This window comes from Gadus chalcogrammus, chromosome 18 (assembly GCF_026213295.1).
Source record: "Gadus chalcogrammus isolate NIFS_2021 chromosome 18, NIFS_Gcha_1.0, whole genome shotgun sequence".
Classification (NCBI taxonomy): Eukaryota; Metazoa; Chordata; class Actinopteri; order Gadiformes; family Gadidae; genus Gadus; species Gadus chalcogrammus.
Window position 1 is genome coordinate 22,464,326 of NC_079429.1, and position 20,481 is coordinate 22,484,806.

Below are 20,481 nucleotides of genomic sequence, written 5' to 3' on the forward strand. Positions count from 1 at the left end.
ATAACCTCGCCCCTCCCTACCTCTCTGATCTCCTGCACATTAACATCCCCACCCGTTCCCTTCGATCCTCCTCCTCCATCCACCTCTCTGTGCCCCCTGCCCGCCTCAGCACTATGGGGGGCAGAGCCTTCAGTCGCTCTGCTCCCCAGCTCTGGAACTCTCTACCACCCGACCTCCGAAACTGTGACTCTCTCCCCATTTTCAAAGCACAACTAAAAACCCACCTGTTTCGGACTGCCTACTCTCTCTAACCTCCATGCTTCCTGCCATTCTGCCCTATGTATTTTAACTTATTATGTTGTCCTTTCTATGTCTATTTTATCACGTTTTTTGTATATTTCATTGTGTGTTTTATTGTGTGTGATGTACAGTGTCCTTGAGTGACTTGAAAGGCGCTTTTCTAAATAAAATGCATTATTATTATTATTATAATCTTGAATTTTTAAAAATTGTATTATGACTACCAATTTTTACTTTACTTTTGCACATGTTGAAAATTGTATGACCTTGTAGCACATAACCAAAAGTATTAGCTCAGGATTTCTATGGATAGTTTTGTTTGTGTGCTGTTTGACCATGTGATTGTATGATAACAAGATTTATGTTCATTGTTGTATTGTTAAACAATGACCTGTATTTCCAATGAGACCCACAATGTGAATGCCGTTTCAGTATTATGGGAGCGGAGTGGTTTTTCTCTATTCGAGAGTCGTTCCCACACGGTTGATGGTGTTGATGATTGATCCTACTTTGACTATGTTTTCGGTGTGGTAAATGGTGTTTATGATTTAAAATATTATTGTATGGTCATCTGAGATGACCAAGGAGGGATTGTTACGTATTTTAAGAATCTAAGCTACCCACACATAGACCCAATGAAGCAGGACCAAACATATAAGCCGTAAATACTATACATAGCCACAAGGGGAGCAAGACCTTATTGGAGGCTGCTCCAGCCACAGATAGCAGCACCTTTATATATACGAAGAAGCCGAAGCCATTACGGCACCCCGGCCACGCCCACTAGGCCACGCCAACTTGACGGTCTCTAACTGAGCACGCAAGGGGTGGAGAAGGCCAGAGATCAATAGGTAGACGGCGCAGAGAGCCCCCGGGCCTAAGCCCGGGGGCTTGAAGTAGATCACGGTATTTTCCTCTCCACGTGTTAGATACAATTCCCTCCGTATAGCTTCAGTTACCATGCCGAAACATGCCTACTTTATAACGAATAAAGTCAGTTGGAAGCAACCCGGGATTGGACTACTTTCTTCAAGAATATGCAATAACTTGCATACATTTGACATTTTACGCAACTTGTATTTTTTGGTGATCAGAATAAAGTGTTCCTGAACATCCTCTTCTCCTTGTTTTTCATAAATTATGATGATGATGTGTGTGTACCTAGCCTACTACTGCTCTATTAATGAAGATGGACGTAATGCAGTCAATCTAGCCTATTCCCGTCCATGAGAAATGTACTGCGTATTCGGCAGTGGGTTAGGCCTATTTATCCTTTGAAATAAGTTATATCTCATGTCATGTGTATGTGAACACTTAGGCCTATGACCTGTGGGTCTTATGTCTGCTAGCGTTTTGGAGTGCGCGCACCCAGTTAAAACAGGTGCCGGACTAAACGCGATCGAACAAAAGAAGAAAAAGGTCCGCACACTGTTCTGCTCCCAGTTTATTATACACAACGTTTCGACCAGTCTGGTCTTCGTCAGGTGTAGGTGTGAGTTTGTGTTTCTGACAGTTCTTTTAATTTTTAAGTTTTAAAGACTCAATCAGGGGCGGGCGCAGTGCGCCGATGAATGACAGCTCCAAGCTTCAAATTTAAAACACAATAAAAAAAAAAATTGGGCCTACACAAAAACCCAAATGAATATGAAATAAATTACATAGCCTATGCTAAAGAAAAAGGAACACCATTCAATAGAAACAAAGATGAGAAGTGCACAAATATAGGCCTAGGCCTACAGAAATAGGCCTATGTAGGCCTATCACCAAAAAACTTCTCTCATGTCAAACTGTCCAATACCCAATAAATATAAAGGGATATTCTATCACATATTTAGCGAGTCATAGGCCTACCAAGCAACTCCCCACCCAAGACAAAAACAAACAAACGAGAGCGACAGTGTGTCTCTCTGACCTTTGGTTTGCACATGACGGCTACGGTAGAACTAATCACACACACACACACACACACACACACACACACACACACACACACACAGTTTCACTGAAGTCGCATAGGATTGCATGGTTCACATAACAGTACATAATTGATGTAACTAAACATGAAACATGAGACACTAAATACACACACACACACACACACACAAATCTTGCAAACAATTCATTAATACTTTGCTATTAATTCAAATATCTGCTATAGGTTGGACCAACTGTTGGACCAAAAAAATAACCTGCTGAGTACATCACATGTACATTACAAATATAGCTAACTCCTACCCTAGCCTGATGAGCACATCACATGGCAGTCACATTACAATATAGTCAACTTTTAACACATAACACAAACATGATAATATAGTCAGGTCAAGGCCAGAGCCAAGGCCCCATTTCCCAAGCAGGCAAATGGTAGACACTCACGCCCCGTGCCCACTACCTCCGTCAGTTGTCCGTTGCCCATTGACTTTGAATGGGGACGGTCGCGCAATGCATTGTGGATCCGTCCGTTGACTTGGAGCGTTCGCCACCGTCAAAAAGTTGAAAAATGTTCAACTTTTTCGGCAGCGACGGATCCGTCATCCAATCAGATCGCGTATGCAAATGTAAGCACTGTGACGCGACTCGGGCTCGATACTGGAAAGCGGGAGAGCGGCGGAGAAGTTAATTTAAAAAATGGAGGACAAACTGATAATCGCCGTTGGTTCTCGCCCGATTTTGTATGATCAGTCCATGTATACATACAGGGACACCACATTGAAAGATCGGGCATGGCAAGATGTGTCGTTGGAGGTGGGGGAAACAGGTAATATGTATTTATTTTCTAATTATTTTCGATGTATGTACTACTTTTCAAATGAATCAGTGTTGAATGTGACTGCTAGCAAAACAGTATGCATGGTCCAGCATGAGCATCCTCCAAAATATATAATTAACTGCTACCTAGAATGTATAGTTGCAATTGCTGACACATGTTTAAACATGCACTTTCTGTATACATATGCGTTTTGGAAACAATATCCCTGTATTTATTAATTCGAGTTGGACCGTGTATGCAGTGCAGAATCCAAAAAAACGTAACATAGCAGCTACAGCATAGCTACTGCTACATAGATTATAAAGAGTGCATAGACATAAATGTTCAAGTCTTTACAGAAAATAATAATGAAAAGAATGAAGTAGATTGTAATGTGATCAATAATTTTATTTCATATATTTATTTACAGCGGCTGAATGTGTGAAGAGGTGGAGGTCCCTCAGGGACCGATATCGGAGGGAGAGGGTGAAGGAGAAGGAAGCCCAGAGGAGTGGGGCAGGGGCCAACAAGCAGCCTGTGTGGAGGTACATGGGGGTGATGGGCTTCCTAGCGCCATTCCTACAAAATAGAGGGACCACCTCCAACCTCCCGCATCGCAACCCATCCCCGGCGTCGGTGATGGTGGTGAGAGAGGAGCATGGAGAGGCAGCAGATGAAGCAGATGAAGCAGCCCCGGCCCCAGCCCCGGCCCCGGCCCCGGTCCCGGCCCCGGCCCCGGCCCCGGCCCCGGCCCCGGCCCCGGCCCCAGCCACGGCCCCAGCAGCGGACGGTGGACCTGTGGGTGGACCTGTGGGTAGGAGCCAGTGGCACATGCAGCCCCCAGAAGAGGGCAGGGGTAGAAAGCGGCGGAGGCCAGAGATGTCCTCCTTTGAGCAGGGCATGCTGGCATTCCTGGAGCCGCTGGCTACACTGGCCTCACAGCCGCAACCACAGCCACAGCCACAGCCACAGCCGCAGCCACAGCCGCAGCCCCCCTCTGAGGACGAGACATTCTTTATGTCCCTCCTCCCAGCCATGAGAAGGCTCTCCAGTGCGAATAGAGCCCAAGTGCGGTACGAGGTGTACCAAATCGTCTCCAGGGCAGATATGGCGGCGCTACAGGGGGAGGTTAGGGAGAATGACAGTCAGTGAGTGAGTGAGTGAGTGACTGAGTGCGTGAGGTTATGTTTGTTATGGTGTTAAATTATGGTGTTTCTGTCGTTTTGTTGTTCTGTTGTTCTGTGTGTTCTTAATTAAAAAAATTTACTTTGATTGTGATGTGTTCCTTTTATAATACATTTATAATACATTATAATTTGGAAGTGGAATTATGTTATATTAATATTAGCACATTAATAATTATTCAGTACACTTGCATAAAGACAATAGGGATTCTTGAAAGCTGGCTCGGGTCATCTGTGAAAAACAAAACCAAATCATTATCAATCATTATTACATTTACTTTAAAACTTAACCTTGAGCAAATGTACAATGTATACGCAGGTATAGGAAGGTGCAGGTGTAGTTGGAATATGCTTCTTTTCTTAAGATATGGGTAGCTCTTAAAAGAGCTGTTTGGTTGAAGAGCCTTTGTGTTGCTAGACTCTTGGCTGCCATGGCACTGCACCCTCCTCGTTGAAGAACGCACAGTAGGCCTCCCGCATCTGGATGGTCAGTCTGCTGGCGTTGTTGGAGCCCATCCTGGGTGCATCACGCAGGGCTTCAGGATCAGTCGATGGCTCGATGTTCGGTTCCACCCCGCGTCTTCTCTCCTGCAGCTTCTTCCTCTCGAGAAAGTTGTGCAGCACACAGGTGGCCCTCACACACACCTCAGCTACCTCAGGACTGGTGCCAATCACGCGCCGGTACATGCGCCACCTAGATGCCAAGATCCCGAAGGCACATTCCACTACCAGCCGAGCCCGGCTGAGGCGGTAGTTGAACACTCGCTTCTCCTGAGTGTGATGTTGTCCAGGGAATGGCCGCAGCAGGTTGGTCATGAGTGGGAACGCCTCATCCCCCACAAACACGTGAGGAAGTGGCCCCCGCTGCTCTGCGCCGGAGATGACGCGGGCCGGAGGGAGGTCAAGGGTGCCATCGCGAAGAGCTTCCCCAAACGCGGAGTTACGGTGGGAGCCGCTGTCACTCGTCCTGCTGTAGCCTCCAACATCCACAACCCGGAAGAGGTAGTCGGCGTCCACTATGGCGAGGAGGACCAGGGAGAAGGTGCCCTTGTAATTGTAATACAAGGAGCCAGAGTTACCTGGAGCTTGTATCACAACATGCTTCCCATCAATCGCTCCGATGCAGTTGGGGAAGTTCCAGCGCCACTCAAACTGCTCGGCCATGGTGCTCCAGTCCGCCCTCTTGGGAACAGACATCTCCTCCTCCACCAAAGCAGTCCAGATGGCACTGGCTACCTCCCGCACTATCCTACACACTGACGAAGTGCCCACACGATAGCTGAAGCCAATCGTGTGAAAGGAATCGCCAGTGGCAAGATACCTAAAAAAGAAAGCATGAAAGAATATACTTCAAATATACTTTAAAATATACAGGGCATGAGTCATGACAGCTTAGTTATATTTATTATTCATACATGGTTGCTTGCATACCATGTTCATAGAAAGGCTTTATGATGGAACACATTTATCTAAAACACTCTTCATTGATACATAAATAATCCCATGTGACATCCACAACTAATATGACTAGATTGTTTACAGATAGCTCTACCACATAACCTGAGATTTAACAGGAACACTCTGCACACTACTATGGCTATAGATGGGTAGATGTCTTCCCTAATTAGGTAATCTTATGCAAACAACACCGTTGATGGAAATGGGCAACTTTTCTATAGCCTAGCAGTATGTGCACACCAATGAGCTGTATGGAAACGCTAGTTGTGTGATCATTATAAAAAATGAAAAAAAAAGTATCCTTACCGTAGGCAAATGGCGAGTCGCTCGGCAGGGCCAATTGCAGAACGAAACCGTGTGTCTGCCATGGTAATGAGAGGACCGACCTTGCCAAGCAACTCGTCGAAGTAGTCCGGAGGCATCCGAAAATATTGATGGAAAAGGAGTGCATCCAGACGCAACTCCTGCACAAGTGCGTGATACTCCCCTCTCTGGTTGCGTGTCCGGAGAATGGGGTGAACCCACCAACGCCGATGCACTTGCTTTCCACGTCGGTGGACCAAAGCACCAGCACCCTGAACCAACACCATCCTTGCTACAACGGGATCCATCTTGCAATGACAACACAACAAGCAGGAAGAAGCGGAAAGAACCCGCCGGCTTTGTTGTTGTTAGCGGGAAGCGATTTGATTGGCTGACGGATGCCTCTGCAAAGACTACGCCCCCATCCGTCAGCCATGCCTTCCCACGTCCGTTGACTGACGGTGCAGTGGGCACGAGGCGTCAGACAATGCACCAGTCATCCTCAAGAACGGGAGAGCCACATTAATTTATCACACAGGAGACATTTTGAGAGCTCTCCCCCGTTAGGAGGAACACAAGAAGATACACATGCATCTACCAGGGCCTGAGAGCCAAGGTCAAGCAAAAACACACAGAACCACACACATCTCAAACGCACACACCTCATCAAGAGGAGGATACAGCCAACCCAGTCGCCAAGAAAAAACGTCAGTGGTGTACGTTTCCATGAACACTGGATACGCAGCATTTCAACGTAAAAAATAGCGTGTTATACCTACAGTATCCACGTGTGCCGCTGTGGAGGCGGGTTTCGGGGTTTGGGTTTCACGGCTTTCGCGGCAAATTGTGGACACGATTGTTTAGGGGGGGGGGGGGGGGAGACTGTTGTTGACCGGGGAGGGGGGGGGGGGGGGGAGACACGTTTGTTGAGGGGGGGGGACGACGCACGATTGTGGGGGGGGGGGACGACGACGACGACACGGTAGTTGAAGGGGGGGGGGGGGACACGTTTGTTGAGGGGGGGGGAGACACGTTTGTAGGGGGGGGGCACGCTCGACAACGAGAGTTGGTTTTTATTTAACGCTCGACAACGAGAGTTGGTTTTTATTGAACGAGACTTCAACACGGAACAGCTGCGCGAAACGATGGTCACGTCACTCTCGGTGACGGTGTCGACAATAATGAACACACGGACAATGTTAATAGAACAACACACAACCACATAACATCCCGAACCCATTAACCCCACTTAATCCTAACAACAAAACAAGTTAACAAAAGCCCCATTTGTCAACTGAGAACCCCAATTCCCAGAATCCCCCGCGGCTCCGGAACACGGCGTAGCTTATATTAATCTTTATTATCTGAATGGGAAATGCAATATTTTAGGACAGATACACCATTAAACGCGTTTCTAATGACATTTCTAGCGAGAAATGTACATTTTCCTTACATAATCTTCAGTCAGTGAATGTGTATGATCTTTATTAATCTTTATTATCTGAATGGGAAATGCAATATTTTAGGACCGATTCACCGTTAAACGTGTTTCTAATAACATTTCTAGCGAGAAATATACTTTTTAATTGCATAATCTTCAGTCAGTGATTGTGTCTGATCTTTAGTTTTATAGTTATTAGGAGTTGATCGGCTCGCTCGCATGTTTCAACGACGTCAGGTTGCTTTCGCTAAACTAGCAGCTCACGTGCTTCCTGCGTTTGTGTTATTAAACTGTTACTTTATGTAACTTTTAATGATATCATCTTGTTAGAAACACGTATATCTGAGAGCCAACCCAGTCGCCAAAAACATACCTACGTTGACAGTGTACGTTTCGTGAACACTGGATTACGTCACATTTCAACATAAAATAGCGTGTTATACACACACACACACGCACGCACATGCACAGACACACACACACAAGCACACACAAGCACACACACGCACGCACAGGCACACAGACACACACACACACACACACACACACACACACACACACACACACGCACACACGCACACGGTGCATTTCGCTGCTAAAACAACAACAAAAAAATATTCCCTCAAATATTATTACTTTCAAAACGTTGGCCAAAATGGCCAATAATATCTTTTTTTTTGGGATGCTTCTAGGACATTTTGGGTGGATTTTGAACGGTATGTGGGGGGCACGTTTTTTGCAGGACCTGGCAACCCTGCGCTGTTGCCCGAGATCTGGCTCCACCCCGGCGTGGTGCTGTCTCCTGTTGACCTTTTGACCCCAGACTTCTGGGGGAATAGCTGAATCAATTCATTAGTCAATCAGAAGCATGTAAATATCTTTCCGGTGGGGTAAGAGGACGAACAAGGTGTCCTTCAACATCTACGCTTCCAGGCGATTGCAACGGTGCCACACATGAGCATATTCGAACATGTTTAATGGTAGTAATTAGCTGTCGAAATTGGAGGCCTTAATCAATACTGAGCAGCTATTGATTTGCTTCCCGATAAAGATTTGTCACAAATGACATGTTATTTAGCATCTACACGTTGAGCTGAGTCCAATGACACCAAGAACGACACTCTAGCTAATGGTAACATGTATTTTACATGGTACACCTAGGTCTAGGACATGATCTCGGTGTAGCAAGAGGCCGAGCTTGATCTCATTGGACTCAGCTTAACGTGTAGATGCTAATTAACATGTAATTTGTCAAAAATCTCCATCGGGAAGCAAATCTATAGCTGGTCATTATTGATAAAGGCCTCCAAAATCGACAGCTAATTACTACCCCGAAACATATTCAAATATGATCATGTGTGGCACTGTTGCAATCGTCTCGAAACGTAGATGTCAAAGGACACCTTGTTTGCTCTGTTGCACCACCGGGAACATATTTTCATACTTCTAATGGATTGATTCATATTTTAAGGTTTTCGGAGTGAGACTTTAAGTGGCTGCAGCAGAAGTGTTGAGACGAAAGATGATATCAAGAGATTTATAGAATATTCCCATTCACATTATGATTCTTCGTCGTAACATCCGACCAAACATCCTTTACATTCACAGAGCGAAGATTATGAAAGTCCAGGCTCAGCAAGTGCTCCATCTCGTTGCACCTGCACCCAGCGGCTCGCTTGCAAGATTTTGGCCTGAAGTTCTTCCCAGACCTCTACCCTAACAGTCCAATATGCATATCTGAGAATCAGGCCTCTCTTCAATAATGACAAAATGTAATGAGAGAAATACAGATTCACTTTTTGTTATCTCATAAGCGGCGTGGTGCCGGCTCCTTTTGACCTTTTGACCCCAGACTTCAAAGACGTGGCCACAGGCCAGCGGTGTCTACACACATTAAGCCACAAATGTACACCTCCATCCCGCAAAAAATGGGGCCTAGAAACTAACCTCTGTCTTATATACATTGACTGTACTGTTGGAGGTCACGCCCCTTTTCCAGCCTTTTCGAGATAGCTAGGGATGCTAAAATGTTGACACACATTTCCCGGGGCCCCGAGAACGACATATGCAAGATTTGTAGTTCTAGCCCATAGAGAAAAAAAGTTTTCCCAAATGGACTGTCATTTGGACAAAGCCCCTTCAGAAGTGTTGACTGCGAGACCTAATGGTTCAGAATGTGGTGGAAAAAAAGTTTTTGAGATAGGAAGGTCCTACCGCCCTGAAATTTGAATACCATATTCTAGGGCCTAACTGGGACCCCCGCACCAAAACTTGGCCCGGTCGGACCCCGAGGGCAGGAAGGGGGGGCCTGCCCTCGGGGTCTGACCGGGCCAAGTCTCGGGCAGGAAGGGCCCCCCCTTCCTCCCCTCGGGGTCCGACCGGGCCAAGTTTCGGTGCGGAGGTCCCAGTTAGGCCCTAGAATAAGGTATTCAAATTTCAGGGCGGTAGGACCTTCCTATCTCAAAAACTGTTTTTCCACCACATTCTGAACCATTAGGTCTTGCAGGCTACACTTCTGAGGGGCTTTGTCCAAATGACACTCCATTTGGGAAAACTTTTTTTCTCTAAGGGCTAGAACTCCAAATCTCGGATATGTCGTACACAGGGCCCCGGGAAATGTGTGTAAACATTTTAGCATCCCTAGCTATCTCGAAAAGGTCGGCAAAGGGGCGTGCCCCTTTGTCGAGCGTGCCCCCCCCCCTACAAACGTGTCTCCCCCCCCCTCAACAAACGTGTCCCCCCCCCCCCCCTTCAACTACCGTGTCGTCGTCGTCGTCGTCCCCCCCCACAATCGTGTGTCGTCCCCCCCCCTCAACAAACGTGTCTCCCCCCCCCCCCCCCCCTCCCCGGTCAACAACAGTCTCCCCCCCCCCCCCTAAACAATCGTGTCCACAATTTGCCGCGAAAGCCGTAAAACCCAAACCCCGAAACCCGCCTCCACAGCGGCACACGTGGATACTGTAGGTATAACACGCTATTTTTTACGTTGAAATGCTGCGTATCCAGTGTTCATGGAAACGTACACCACTGACGTTTTTTCTTGGCGACTGGGTTGATACAGCATAAGACTGTATCACACAGGGAATCTTCACCTTCTTCTGAAGCAGACCTTCCACGGAGGCGAAGCTCTGGACGAACCATCAGCGCTGATTAGGGACTTAGACATATTCGATCTCTCACGCTTTATGACTCTGTATAACCGTTGCCACTTTACTTAATAAATCCAAGGTCCTCGTGCCGACAGACTTTATTACCTCTCCGTCTCATTTCATCTGGTCCAGTAACTAGACAGACCGTTTTTCCCCTCACAACCTTTGGAAGAAAGATTCTAACTGGGTATCTGGCCAATAAAGGAGTGAGGGCAGAGGAGAAGCGTGTTGCTGGTGTCCTCTGAGACTTGCACCAGCCATACCACGAAGAACGTTGCAATGTGAGTATTTCAGTAACAGTTGAGACACAGCTTGTTTTTCAGCCTAAGGGAGCAGCCAGGCTATATACTGTGTGTGTGACAAAAATGATTGAAACGTCATATGCTCAGAGGCATACTGTATGTACATACCATCCATACACATTTGTCCTGCCATTTACAGAAGGGGTCAAAGTCTGTTATATCGCTTAGCAAGTGCAATGTATTGTTATTTCCTTCTGTCACAGCCATTACACAGATGAATTAAATAGCATTTCAGTGAAGTTGAACTGGAAGGTTGCCAATACAAGACAACAACAGAAATGTTGTAGATGTAATGACATTTTCTCATTTTCATCTTTTCTAGGGGGCAAGAAATCTAAATCCAACACCATACATGGCCGAGTACCTGGGTCATAAAATCCATCTGGACCAAAATTAGAAATTAGTCATGTTTGGTGCTACCCATGTACTGGCGATAGATGGCAACAGCAGCAAAATAGTTGGCTATGCAACTATGCCAGTAAAAAATAATCTTTTAATTTATGGAGACGTGTACAGGTACTCTATATTCATCTATCTATCTATCTATCTATCTATCTATCTATCTATCTATCTATCTATCTATCTATCTATCTATCTATCTATCTATCTATGTAGGCCTACTGTATCTATAAAACATTGGGATAAACATAAATTACTTTTAATGTTTTTTGTACCATAATTTCTTCAAGGTCTGCGGTCCTGAATTATGGCCTTTGGGACCAGGTCTGTGTGGATCATGGCAGAGAATTTTACCTGACACTGTTCATGCAGGAAAACCTCCAGGCATACCGAAACAATCAGGACAGGTGCCCATATCTGCAGACAAAATCCACTGAAGTATGCTTCCCAACTACATTTCGCACTTGATGTGCACAGCTTAGAATGTCGAAAGTGCTGTTGTCTAAATGTCTTGGTGTGTCCAAGCAGAGATGACTAGAATGATTTCACAGCTATGAGTTGTAATCAATGAAGTTTCACAACTTGGAATTCTTTTTCTGCTTTAGAACCATAGAATTGAAAGGATATGGGTGGAAGTTAACAACAGGGTGAACTACCCTTTGAAAGTGGCTCTTGTGAACCTACAGGACAAGGAGCTTGTCAATATGGAGGACAATGCTGTGAAGTTCTGTACATCTAAACTTCTGTGCCAAGTGAGCAGCATAGGCATCGAAAGGGTAGTGGGAGCATGGAATGCTCATGCGATACCAGGTGAACTTCAGTGCTATGCATATATAAACAAGTTGGTGTTAAGACATTTAAGACGTGACAGTTTTACATGGAACTACAAACAATGTCCCATCTCTGAACACATCACCTCATTTTTTTTTTTTATACAGGAAGGGGTGTGCCAAATCACTTGGCCGAAAATGGCTGCAAGGTCAAACTGTCAGAGGAGCTCTTGCCATCGCCCCCAGAGGCAGCTGCGTGGTATGACCGGGAGCTGAACTCCTCTCTGGCCAGGGACTCATGCTTCGGACAAGACCCTTTCACAACACCTGAAGCCAAGATGAGGGCAGAGGCAGAGTTCCTGGCAGTATTTACCAACATGGCTGTGATGTACGAAGGTGCAGTGCACAACCACTTTAAGCCTTTTCAGGATGCCCTGCTGTACCTAATTGACTCAGCAAGAAGGCATGCCTAAGCTGTAATCTGTAACCACAACATAATAAAAAATTGCTCATATAACAAATGAAACATGCCGTAAGCATTGGTCATTGTTTTTTCTGTCTCGATAAAGCTGATTGAAAACTGCAAATTAAGCTCAGATGAAACATTTGCATTAGACTCACCGCCCATTTTCTGTGAAGGAAAACACAGTTTCATTTAGAACAACTTAAAATTTGGTGTTAAAAAGGTACTGTAATAAGTGTATAGAACTCAAAGAGCAAGTGCACAAACACAAAATAGTGTTTTGACAAAACCAAGACTTATTGAGATACAAGCTGTCACGACTTGGCTCGAAAGCCATGACAAAAGGAAGGACGCAGTGTTTAAATACAAAATAACAAGTAATTTATTATAACAATGAACACAAACAAAGACGAACAGGAGCAAAACGGTAGAGCGTGGAAGTCAGTAAAGTCAGTAATGTAGAGTGAGTGCATGGATGCGTGAACAATGCAGTGAGGTGCAGTGAGGTGTGTTGCATGCCAAAACGTAACGGGAGTGAAAAGAAGCTCCAACGGGTAACGGGATGGAAACTGTCTTAAAGGAAACACACACACACACACACACTAAAAAGAAATAAGGGATCAACTTCAAAGTCCCTGAAAAAATAAGCAGCCGGAGACAAGCCACGCACTGCTAGGACGTTGGCAGCAAAGTTTGCTGCACGGCACTTCAGGCAGAAGTCGGAGGAGGCACACCACCGCTGCACACAGACCCTGCAGCCCACCAAGGATTCACAGCATGTCGCGAATTGTGGATCCACGAAAACCGCTGCAGAACACACAATGACAAGATAAATAAATGAGGTAAATTAAACAGGTCACATCCCAGCTGACATAATATAACCTACCTAAGACGTAGGCTACACTAAAGAACTTTAAACGTCTGCCAAGTGAAACCAACCCACCCTGCTCCGTCTCCACCCATTCAGTACTTACAGCTTTTCTAAGTTGGTTTCGCACATTTCTCACAACAGAATTACAATTCTCAAAAGTTGTTGTTCATGTTTAACATTCTGGTGTCACCTATGCAGTTCCAAAAGTCAGTTTCTCAATGCTTTCAGCAGTTTCCTTTTGTCCACCCATGCAAATGGCTATGCACAAATCTCAGTTTTTTCATCAGACATCAATCGCTTTTGTAATGATAATCAAAAACTTTGTCATTGAATCTATGAATGCATAAAGAATGAATGAACCTCTACTCCACTCCTCCACTCCAGTGCTTTATACATCTCTGAAAAAAGCCTACATGTCTCAGTTATGTGCATGTGTGGCATCAACGTTTTTCCATACCTTTGCAAACCAGGCAGGACATAGCATCCTTGGCGGGCTGCAAGCTTGGTCTTTGCAGGTGGGCAGTAGCCACCTCTGACAGCTTCTTAATGGCGTTAGCCACATTCTCCAGGGACTCGGCAGCCACCTTCACCTCCTCTGCCCGGTCCAGCAGGGTGTTGTCTTCCCTGCGACTGCAAAGACATGGATGGATGAATAATGAGTGACAACATGTACGTACATACCTTTGTTATCAGCTTTTTAATACATAGTACACAAAAAATGACACACAGGAAGAGATTGTTATCGGTGACTGGACAGTATAACTATCTCTATCTCTCTGCCTCTCACACCCGTATCTCTACCTTTCTCCTTTTACTGAGGCTGCTGATCTACCAAATCCCGCCACCCACCATCTGCGCCTTTTATCTGACTTGCCTGCTTATTATATTATGAAATATATGTAAATGAATTTGTATGTATGTATGCTACTAGACACCTGCATTTCACTGTACTCTACTCTACTCTGTCAATTGTATGGATGAACTGACATGTGACAAGATGTTACATACCTCACTTTGGCCCGTCTTTGCTGCTGGAGGTCCTCAAATTCCCCCTCCAGCAGCACGAAAACCTTTCGGCTGTTCTGCCTCCAGAACTGCGATGCTGAAGTACAAGACAATGTTTTAGATGACTGACTACTACTTTTGTAATCTTAGCAGAAACAGAACTTCTTTCTTTTGTCCTTTTCATGGACATAGACTGACCATTGTGTATGATGTGCTTTACAAATAATATTTCTAGTGCTATTGTTATGTGTACTGCGCAATTATCAGTCTCATAACTTACTTCTTGTGCCATCGGAGTCCTGTATTTCATTGCCCTGACTGTCGGTCAGGACAAAGGTCTCCTCCACCTGGCCCAGGTCCTCCCTCGTCTTTAGAAGGATGGCCTCCACATTCGCCTCTGCCTCTGAGAAGCGGACCACCAACGTGTTTTTGGTCAAAATGCGGTTGCCCGCTACCTCCCCCACATTGATGGACCTTAGGGTGACCAGATTTGAGTTTGTGAAAAAGAGGACACTTCGTCGCGGGGGGGGGGGGGGGGGGGGGGGCGAAAACATGTGTATTTTTTCTTTAGTTCGTCCGTGAACTTACATTTACGTTTAGGCATGGCTGCAGGCAGTAGCGATCCTAGGTCCAATTGCGCCCCGGGCAAGATTGTTGACCGGGGGGGGTCAACAATCTTCTCAACGAGCACATGAGATCGGTCGTCCAATGACAGACTCTCTCTACAGTCAGCTCGCACAAGAAGGTGGAACGTAAGGGAGATACCATTTCCAGAACTTGGAAGGCCGTAATAACCATAGACATATACAATGGTAATAACTAGTAGGTTATGTGAAAGACCCAGAAACACAAATATGCGACGAGGCAAAAAAAAATAAAAAGATAATAATAACAATAATATATATATTTTTTTTTTTTTGCGACGAGGCAAAATACCGGACGTTTTTGGAATCCCTGCCGGACGCATTTTTTAGGTCTCGAAAAGAGGACATGTCCGGGAAAAAGAGGACGTCTGGTCACCCTAATGGACCTACATAGACCATAAAAGAAATGTTATGTATGCAGTCAAATCATGTCATTTCAAAACATACACTTAAAAATCCTTCTGTCACCCTACCTTTGAAAGGTTTTCCCAAAGTGCCCTGAAGCCCTCGGGGGGGAAGGTCCTTGGCCCACCGGAGAAGGAAAAGGGGACAGGTGAGGCGGAGGGAGAGGAGAAAGAGAAGGGGGCTGGACCTGGCGTTGGAGGTGCAGCTGGGGTTGGCTGCCCCTGCACCTCAAAGTGGCCCATGGTCATCATGGACCCTATGGGGAATTCCCCAGAGGGCAGGGGGAAAATGGCCCCATTGCTATATAATCTGTCAGGTACATGGCATCTGGAGCGACCTGGGGAGAGACAGAATCAGAGAACATGTATTTAGAAGTGACGTTGCAGGAATCACCCGGAAGTAATTTGTACATTGACATTGACGCTGAACATATGCACATTAAGACGTTTGCATTGCATGGGAAAGATGTGAAAAGTCCCCTCATGTTGTGACATTCATACCGGAATTTCATCTGTCTGCTGTGTATGAATGGAGAGTGCACTTGGCAGGTTGCTAGTGCTAAAGCACGTTTGAGTTAAAATCACAAGCTGTTGCTTGCAAATACTGTTTTGCACTAGGTTAAAACTATTGCTCACAGTGCTCCTCATCGTCACTGTAATTGTTCCTGTATCATTGGGATTGTGTTCTGGAAAATAAATAATGTAATGGCGTAGCCTAATTCTACTCAAAACAACCGTTCGTCATCTTTTTCAAAACGTCAGATTGAATTTACGAACGCACCCCTAATCCGCTTTTGCATTTGTTGTAAATTTACGATTTCATTTAATTTAATTGATATGGGACACCATGGAGGCAAGGAGTTGTCCTTGCCCTTGTTGCTAGAAGCTAGTCTAGCTGAAAAGTCATCATAGCCTGAGTTCGATAGCGGTCCTTCTCCTGTGTCACAGTCACAGTGTTGATGCATTATCTACAACATAACGCAAAGCAGCCAAGCAAAGGCAAAATGTTAATTTCAGCTCAAACTGAAGCGGACTCATTTCCCAAACCAGAACATGATGTTGCGCACTGTGAAACTGTGCACTAATTCTTTTTGACAGTAAGGCGAACTTTCACTGACATTTGCTTAGGCTAAGCTAGCTAGCGCAGTTCACCTTGAGTAGTCTACGCATGGCCCAACTTGCATAGTGCAATTTTACGACAAAATCAATAACCAACATACACAATATTGCACGATGGCTAATCATCTTCGTGGTTTAATGTATTCACCTGAAAAATCCTCCCAACCTTCTCCACAGTTAGATCATCCTCCCGGATCCTCACTCTCTTTGGCCCTCTAAATAGTGTAAACGACTCCATGATTGATTGATGATGAATGAATTAATGAATGTCAATGTCAATGAATGTCATCAGCAGGGTTGCCAGGTCAGTGTGACAAAACCAGCCCAATGGCAAATCAAAACCAGCCTAAAGGCCAATAAAACCAGCCCAATATCAGAACTCAAAATATGCCCCTGCCAAACCATATGCACTGCTTTTTAAAGTCCAACAGCATTGCTATTGTGGCGACACGAGGAGGCTTTACTATTTTATGTCAGAGTATCTTCTCTATGTTACCGACAACGCCACCTTGGGTTAGGGCCCAAGGACCTATACACTGAGTATAATTGTCACCTCTGACGATAAGACTATCAGGTTCGTTCAATCAGGGAGGGCGGGAGACAGAGTTCAAATATAACAAAGCATTTTATTATTATGAACACAGTTTGGCATAAAAGATGAAAAAGAGAAGTAAGCCCAACGGGGGAAGGAAGTGGGTAAAAGCTGAGGCGTACCGGCTGGGAGAGTGGTCGTCAGGGGGAAATTAAATCCAACGAAAGAAACAAGGGCACCTCACACACACAGCCAAAACGTGAAGTCCAAACGAATAAAAACTAAAAACAAAGCACACGCACACAAGGGATCACCACCACCACCCAGGAGGACCACCGCCACCACCGTCGGCCTTCAGCTCTACGAGAAAGGGGGCACAGTTAGGAGGGCTCACAACTGACAGACAATATCACATAACAAATCAAATCAATAAACTAAAGAGTATTAATTTGCAATAACCAAAAATCACTCAAAATGAAAGAAAACAAGAAAATTAAAGAGTCTCTGACCAGAGATAAACTCAACAAGTAATCATAACATATGTTTTAAACAAAAATAAACAAGGGCTCAGATTGAGAAGTTCCCGACACAAAATTTAAGAGATTAACTCAAAACGCACACACACACTCCAAACCAGGGGTGAGTCCAGGCGGAGCTCGCAGCGGCACACCCGAGCGGCAGCCACACAGGCACACACCGCACCACGCACAGCAGCAGCGGGACACGGGGCTAACAGCTGGAGGCAAGCCGACCAGGGGCAGCAGACAGAGCCCCGAACCAAGTCGGCGGAAGTGGCAACGAAGCAGCAGCAATGACAACTAGAACTGCAAGCAGTTATGCAGGGGTCCAAGAAGTGTGCATTTCGCCGGCACAACGCGACAACAAATGTGCGTTTCGCCGGCACAAAGCGAAGCATGTGTTCAAAACGCTACCCTGAACCTGTGGATACAAAGGATTTGACTGTGGTAGGAGTAGCGAGAAGTCAGTGTAGCGTTTTCGCGGCGAAATTTTGTAGAAGATATACAATTTCCTCGTTTATTGCGCCCCCTAATGGCGAAATTTTCCGAAATTTTTATCGAACGACATTAAGGTTAGCACCAACATGTGTGTACAATTTGGACTCGATCCGATGTCTGATTTTGGATTTCTTTGGATTTTTGATATTCCACGTCTAATTTAGCTAATAAACCAATATTCAAAACGCTACCGTTTTGTCGTCGAAGGTCGGATCAAAAAAGTGTTTGATGCATTCTTTGCGTGTGCGTCTGAAGATGTCGTGTGCAAAGTTTGGTGTTGATTGGTCAAGAAATGTGGGAGGAGTAGGGAAAAAACAGTTTTGCGGTTTTCGCGATTTTGCGAAAAAAAATTATAGACGCAAATGGGCGTGGCCTATGCCAAAAGATGCAGCAGACTCCAGTGAATATGTGGGTACAAGTTTTTGACTGTGGGAGGTTCGGTGTGGGAGTTATAGCCGCAAACGCGTATTCCTTGGTATAGCGCCACCTAGTGACCGGCGTGTCTGAATTTTGTCGTCTGAATAGTCTTCACGGACCTGGATCTAGTCATGCAATTGGCATGTCGGCACCATTTACGGTCTGGGCTGTGGTACCACTTTCTTGGTAGGAAGTATAATAATAGGAACTAGAACTGCAAGCAGTTATGCAGGGGTCCAAGAAGTGTGCATTTCGCCGGCACAACGCGACAAGAAATGTGCATTTCGCCGGCACAATGCGAAGCATGTGTTCAAAACGCTACCCTGAACCTGTGGATACAAAGGATTTGACTGTGGTAGGAGTAGCGGGAAGTCAGTGTAGCGTTTTCGCGGCGAAATTTTGTAGAAGATATACAATTTCCTCGTTTATTGCGCCCCCTAATGGCGAAATTTTCCGATTTTTTTATCGAACGACATTAAGGTTAGCACCAACATGTGTGTACAATTTGGACTCGATCCGATGTCTAATTTTTGTTTTTTTTGGATTTTTGATTTTCCACGTCAAATGTTGCTAATAAACCAATATTCAAAACGCTACCGTTTCGTCGTCGAAAGTCGGATCAAAAAACTGGTCAAGAAATGTGGGAGGAGTAGGGAAAAAACAGTTTTGCGGTTTTCGCGATTTAGCGAAAAATATTCATAGACGCAAATGGGCGTGGCCTAGGCCAAAAGATGCAGCAGACTCCAGTGCATCTGTGTGTATAAAGTTTTGAATGTGGGAGGTTCGGTGTGGGAGTTATAGCCCCAAACGCGTATTCCTTGGTATAGCGCCACCTAGTGGCCGGCATGTCTGGATTTTGTCGTCTGCCGTCACCTCACGGACCTGGATCTAGTCATGCAATTGGCGTGTCGGCACCATTTACGGTTTGGGCTGTGGGCACACTTTTATTGCTGGAATAATAATAATAGGAATAATCCTTACAAAAACAATAGGGATCCAACCTGTTGGCTTGGACCCCTAAAAATCCTTACAAAAACAATAGGGATCCAACCTGTTGGCTTGGACCCCTAATTAAGCAACGATTCAGTAAATAAACAAGGAAGGCTCAATTCTCGGTTATGCGTTCCTAATCCCGGTTCTCAGTCTGGTCATTCTGCGTCCCTTCTAAAGAGGGAGAGGGGTGAAGAGTATCGGCGTAGCGGGGGAGACAGCCACCACTCACGTTAGAATAGGCCAGTATATACTGAATTAAAGTAAATTCAGCTTTTTTCAGGTCCATATGTGTACGTGCTGATCTGGAGTCAGTTTGGTAGGATTTGGGTATAAATATTTTTTTATATTTAAAGATATTCATGTAATTGCCATGCAAAATTGGTTAACCCGAACCAGCGGACAAAGAATTCAACCCGCGGCAACACTTCAAAAGTAGCCCAATTCCGCGGTAAAACCGCGTACCTGGCAACACCGGTCATCAGCACATACAACAGTTCCGGTTCATATTAATGCAAAATCAGTGATGAAAAATTGCCCCTGTTTTTATTTACCCGAATTTCCATTCATAACCACGCACACGAACCACAAAAAACGACCCGTTTCCCGTTTTGAAATCGGAAATGGGAAATGGGAAATGGGAAATACGTTCGTTCCTCGTTTCCCATTTTCCGACTCCGAGACGGGAGACGGGAGACGGCTCGTTATCCGTTTTCCATTTCCTGGTTTTAAAACGAAAATCGATTGGCCAGAAGATCCACGGACCCCACCTCCCCACCTCACTGTAGACACCGATAAATGTATGAAAATGTATGAAACACAAACCAGCGAGCCCGAAAAACAAACCGGGGAAATGGAATCCGGTGAAGTCAACAACACCACCACGCAGTGTGCGAATTATACCACGGTCTCCGGGGGAGCTGGGGGGGGGGGGGAGCTGGGGGGGGTGGTTGATAAAAGTATTTCGATCACTTATTAAGTTAATTCGTTACTTATAATGGTTTATTAGTTTCCCAGTATCATTT

At 45.4% G+C, this 20,481-nt stretch overlaps 1 protein-coding gene across 1 annotated transcript; it reads right to left on the reverse strand.

Moving 5' to 3' along the window:
- Nucleotides 1-4,587: 4,587 nt before the first annotated feature.
- LOC130371068 (uncharacterized) lies at nt 4,588-5,785 on the reverse strand. Its single transcript, XM_056576697.1, has one exon. It carries the CDS (start codon nt 5,368-5,370, stop codon nt 4,588-4,590), a length of 783 nt encoding a protein of 260 aa, XP_056432672.1. The 5' UTR covers nt 5,371-5,785.
- Nucleotides 5,786-20,481: the final 14,696 nt, after the last annotated feature.

Coding starts and splice junctions, on each gene's coding strand:
- LOC130371068 (XM_056576697.1), bottom strand. CDS start 5,370: ATGTCTGTTCCCAAGAGGGCGGACTGGAGCACCATGGCCGAGCAGTTT.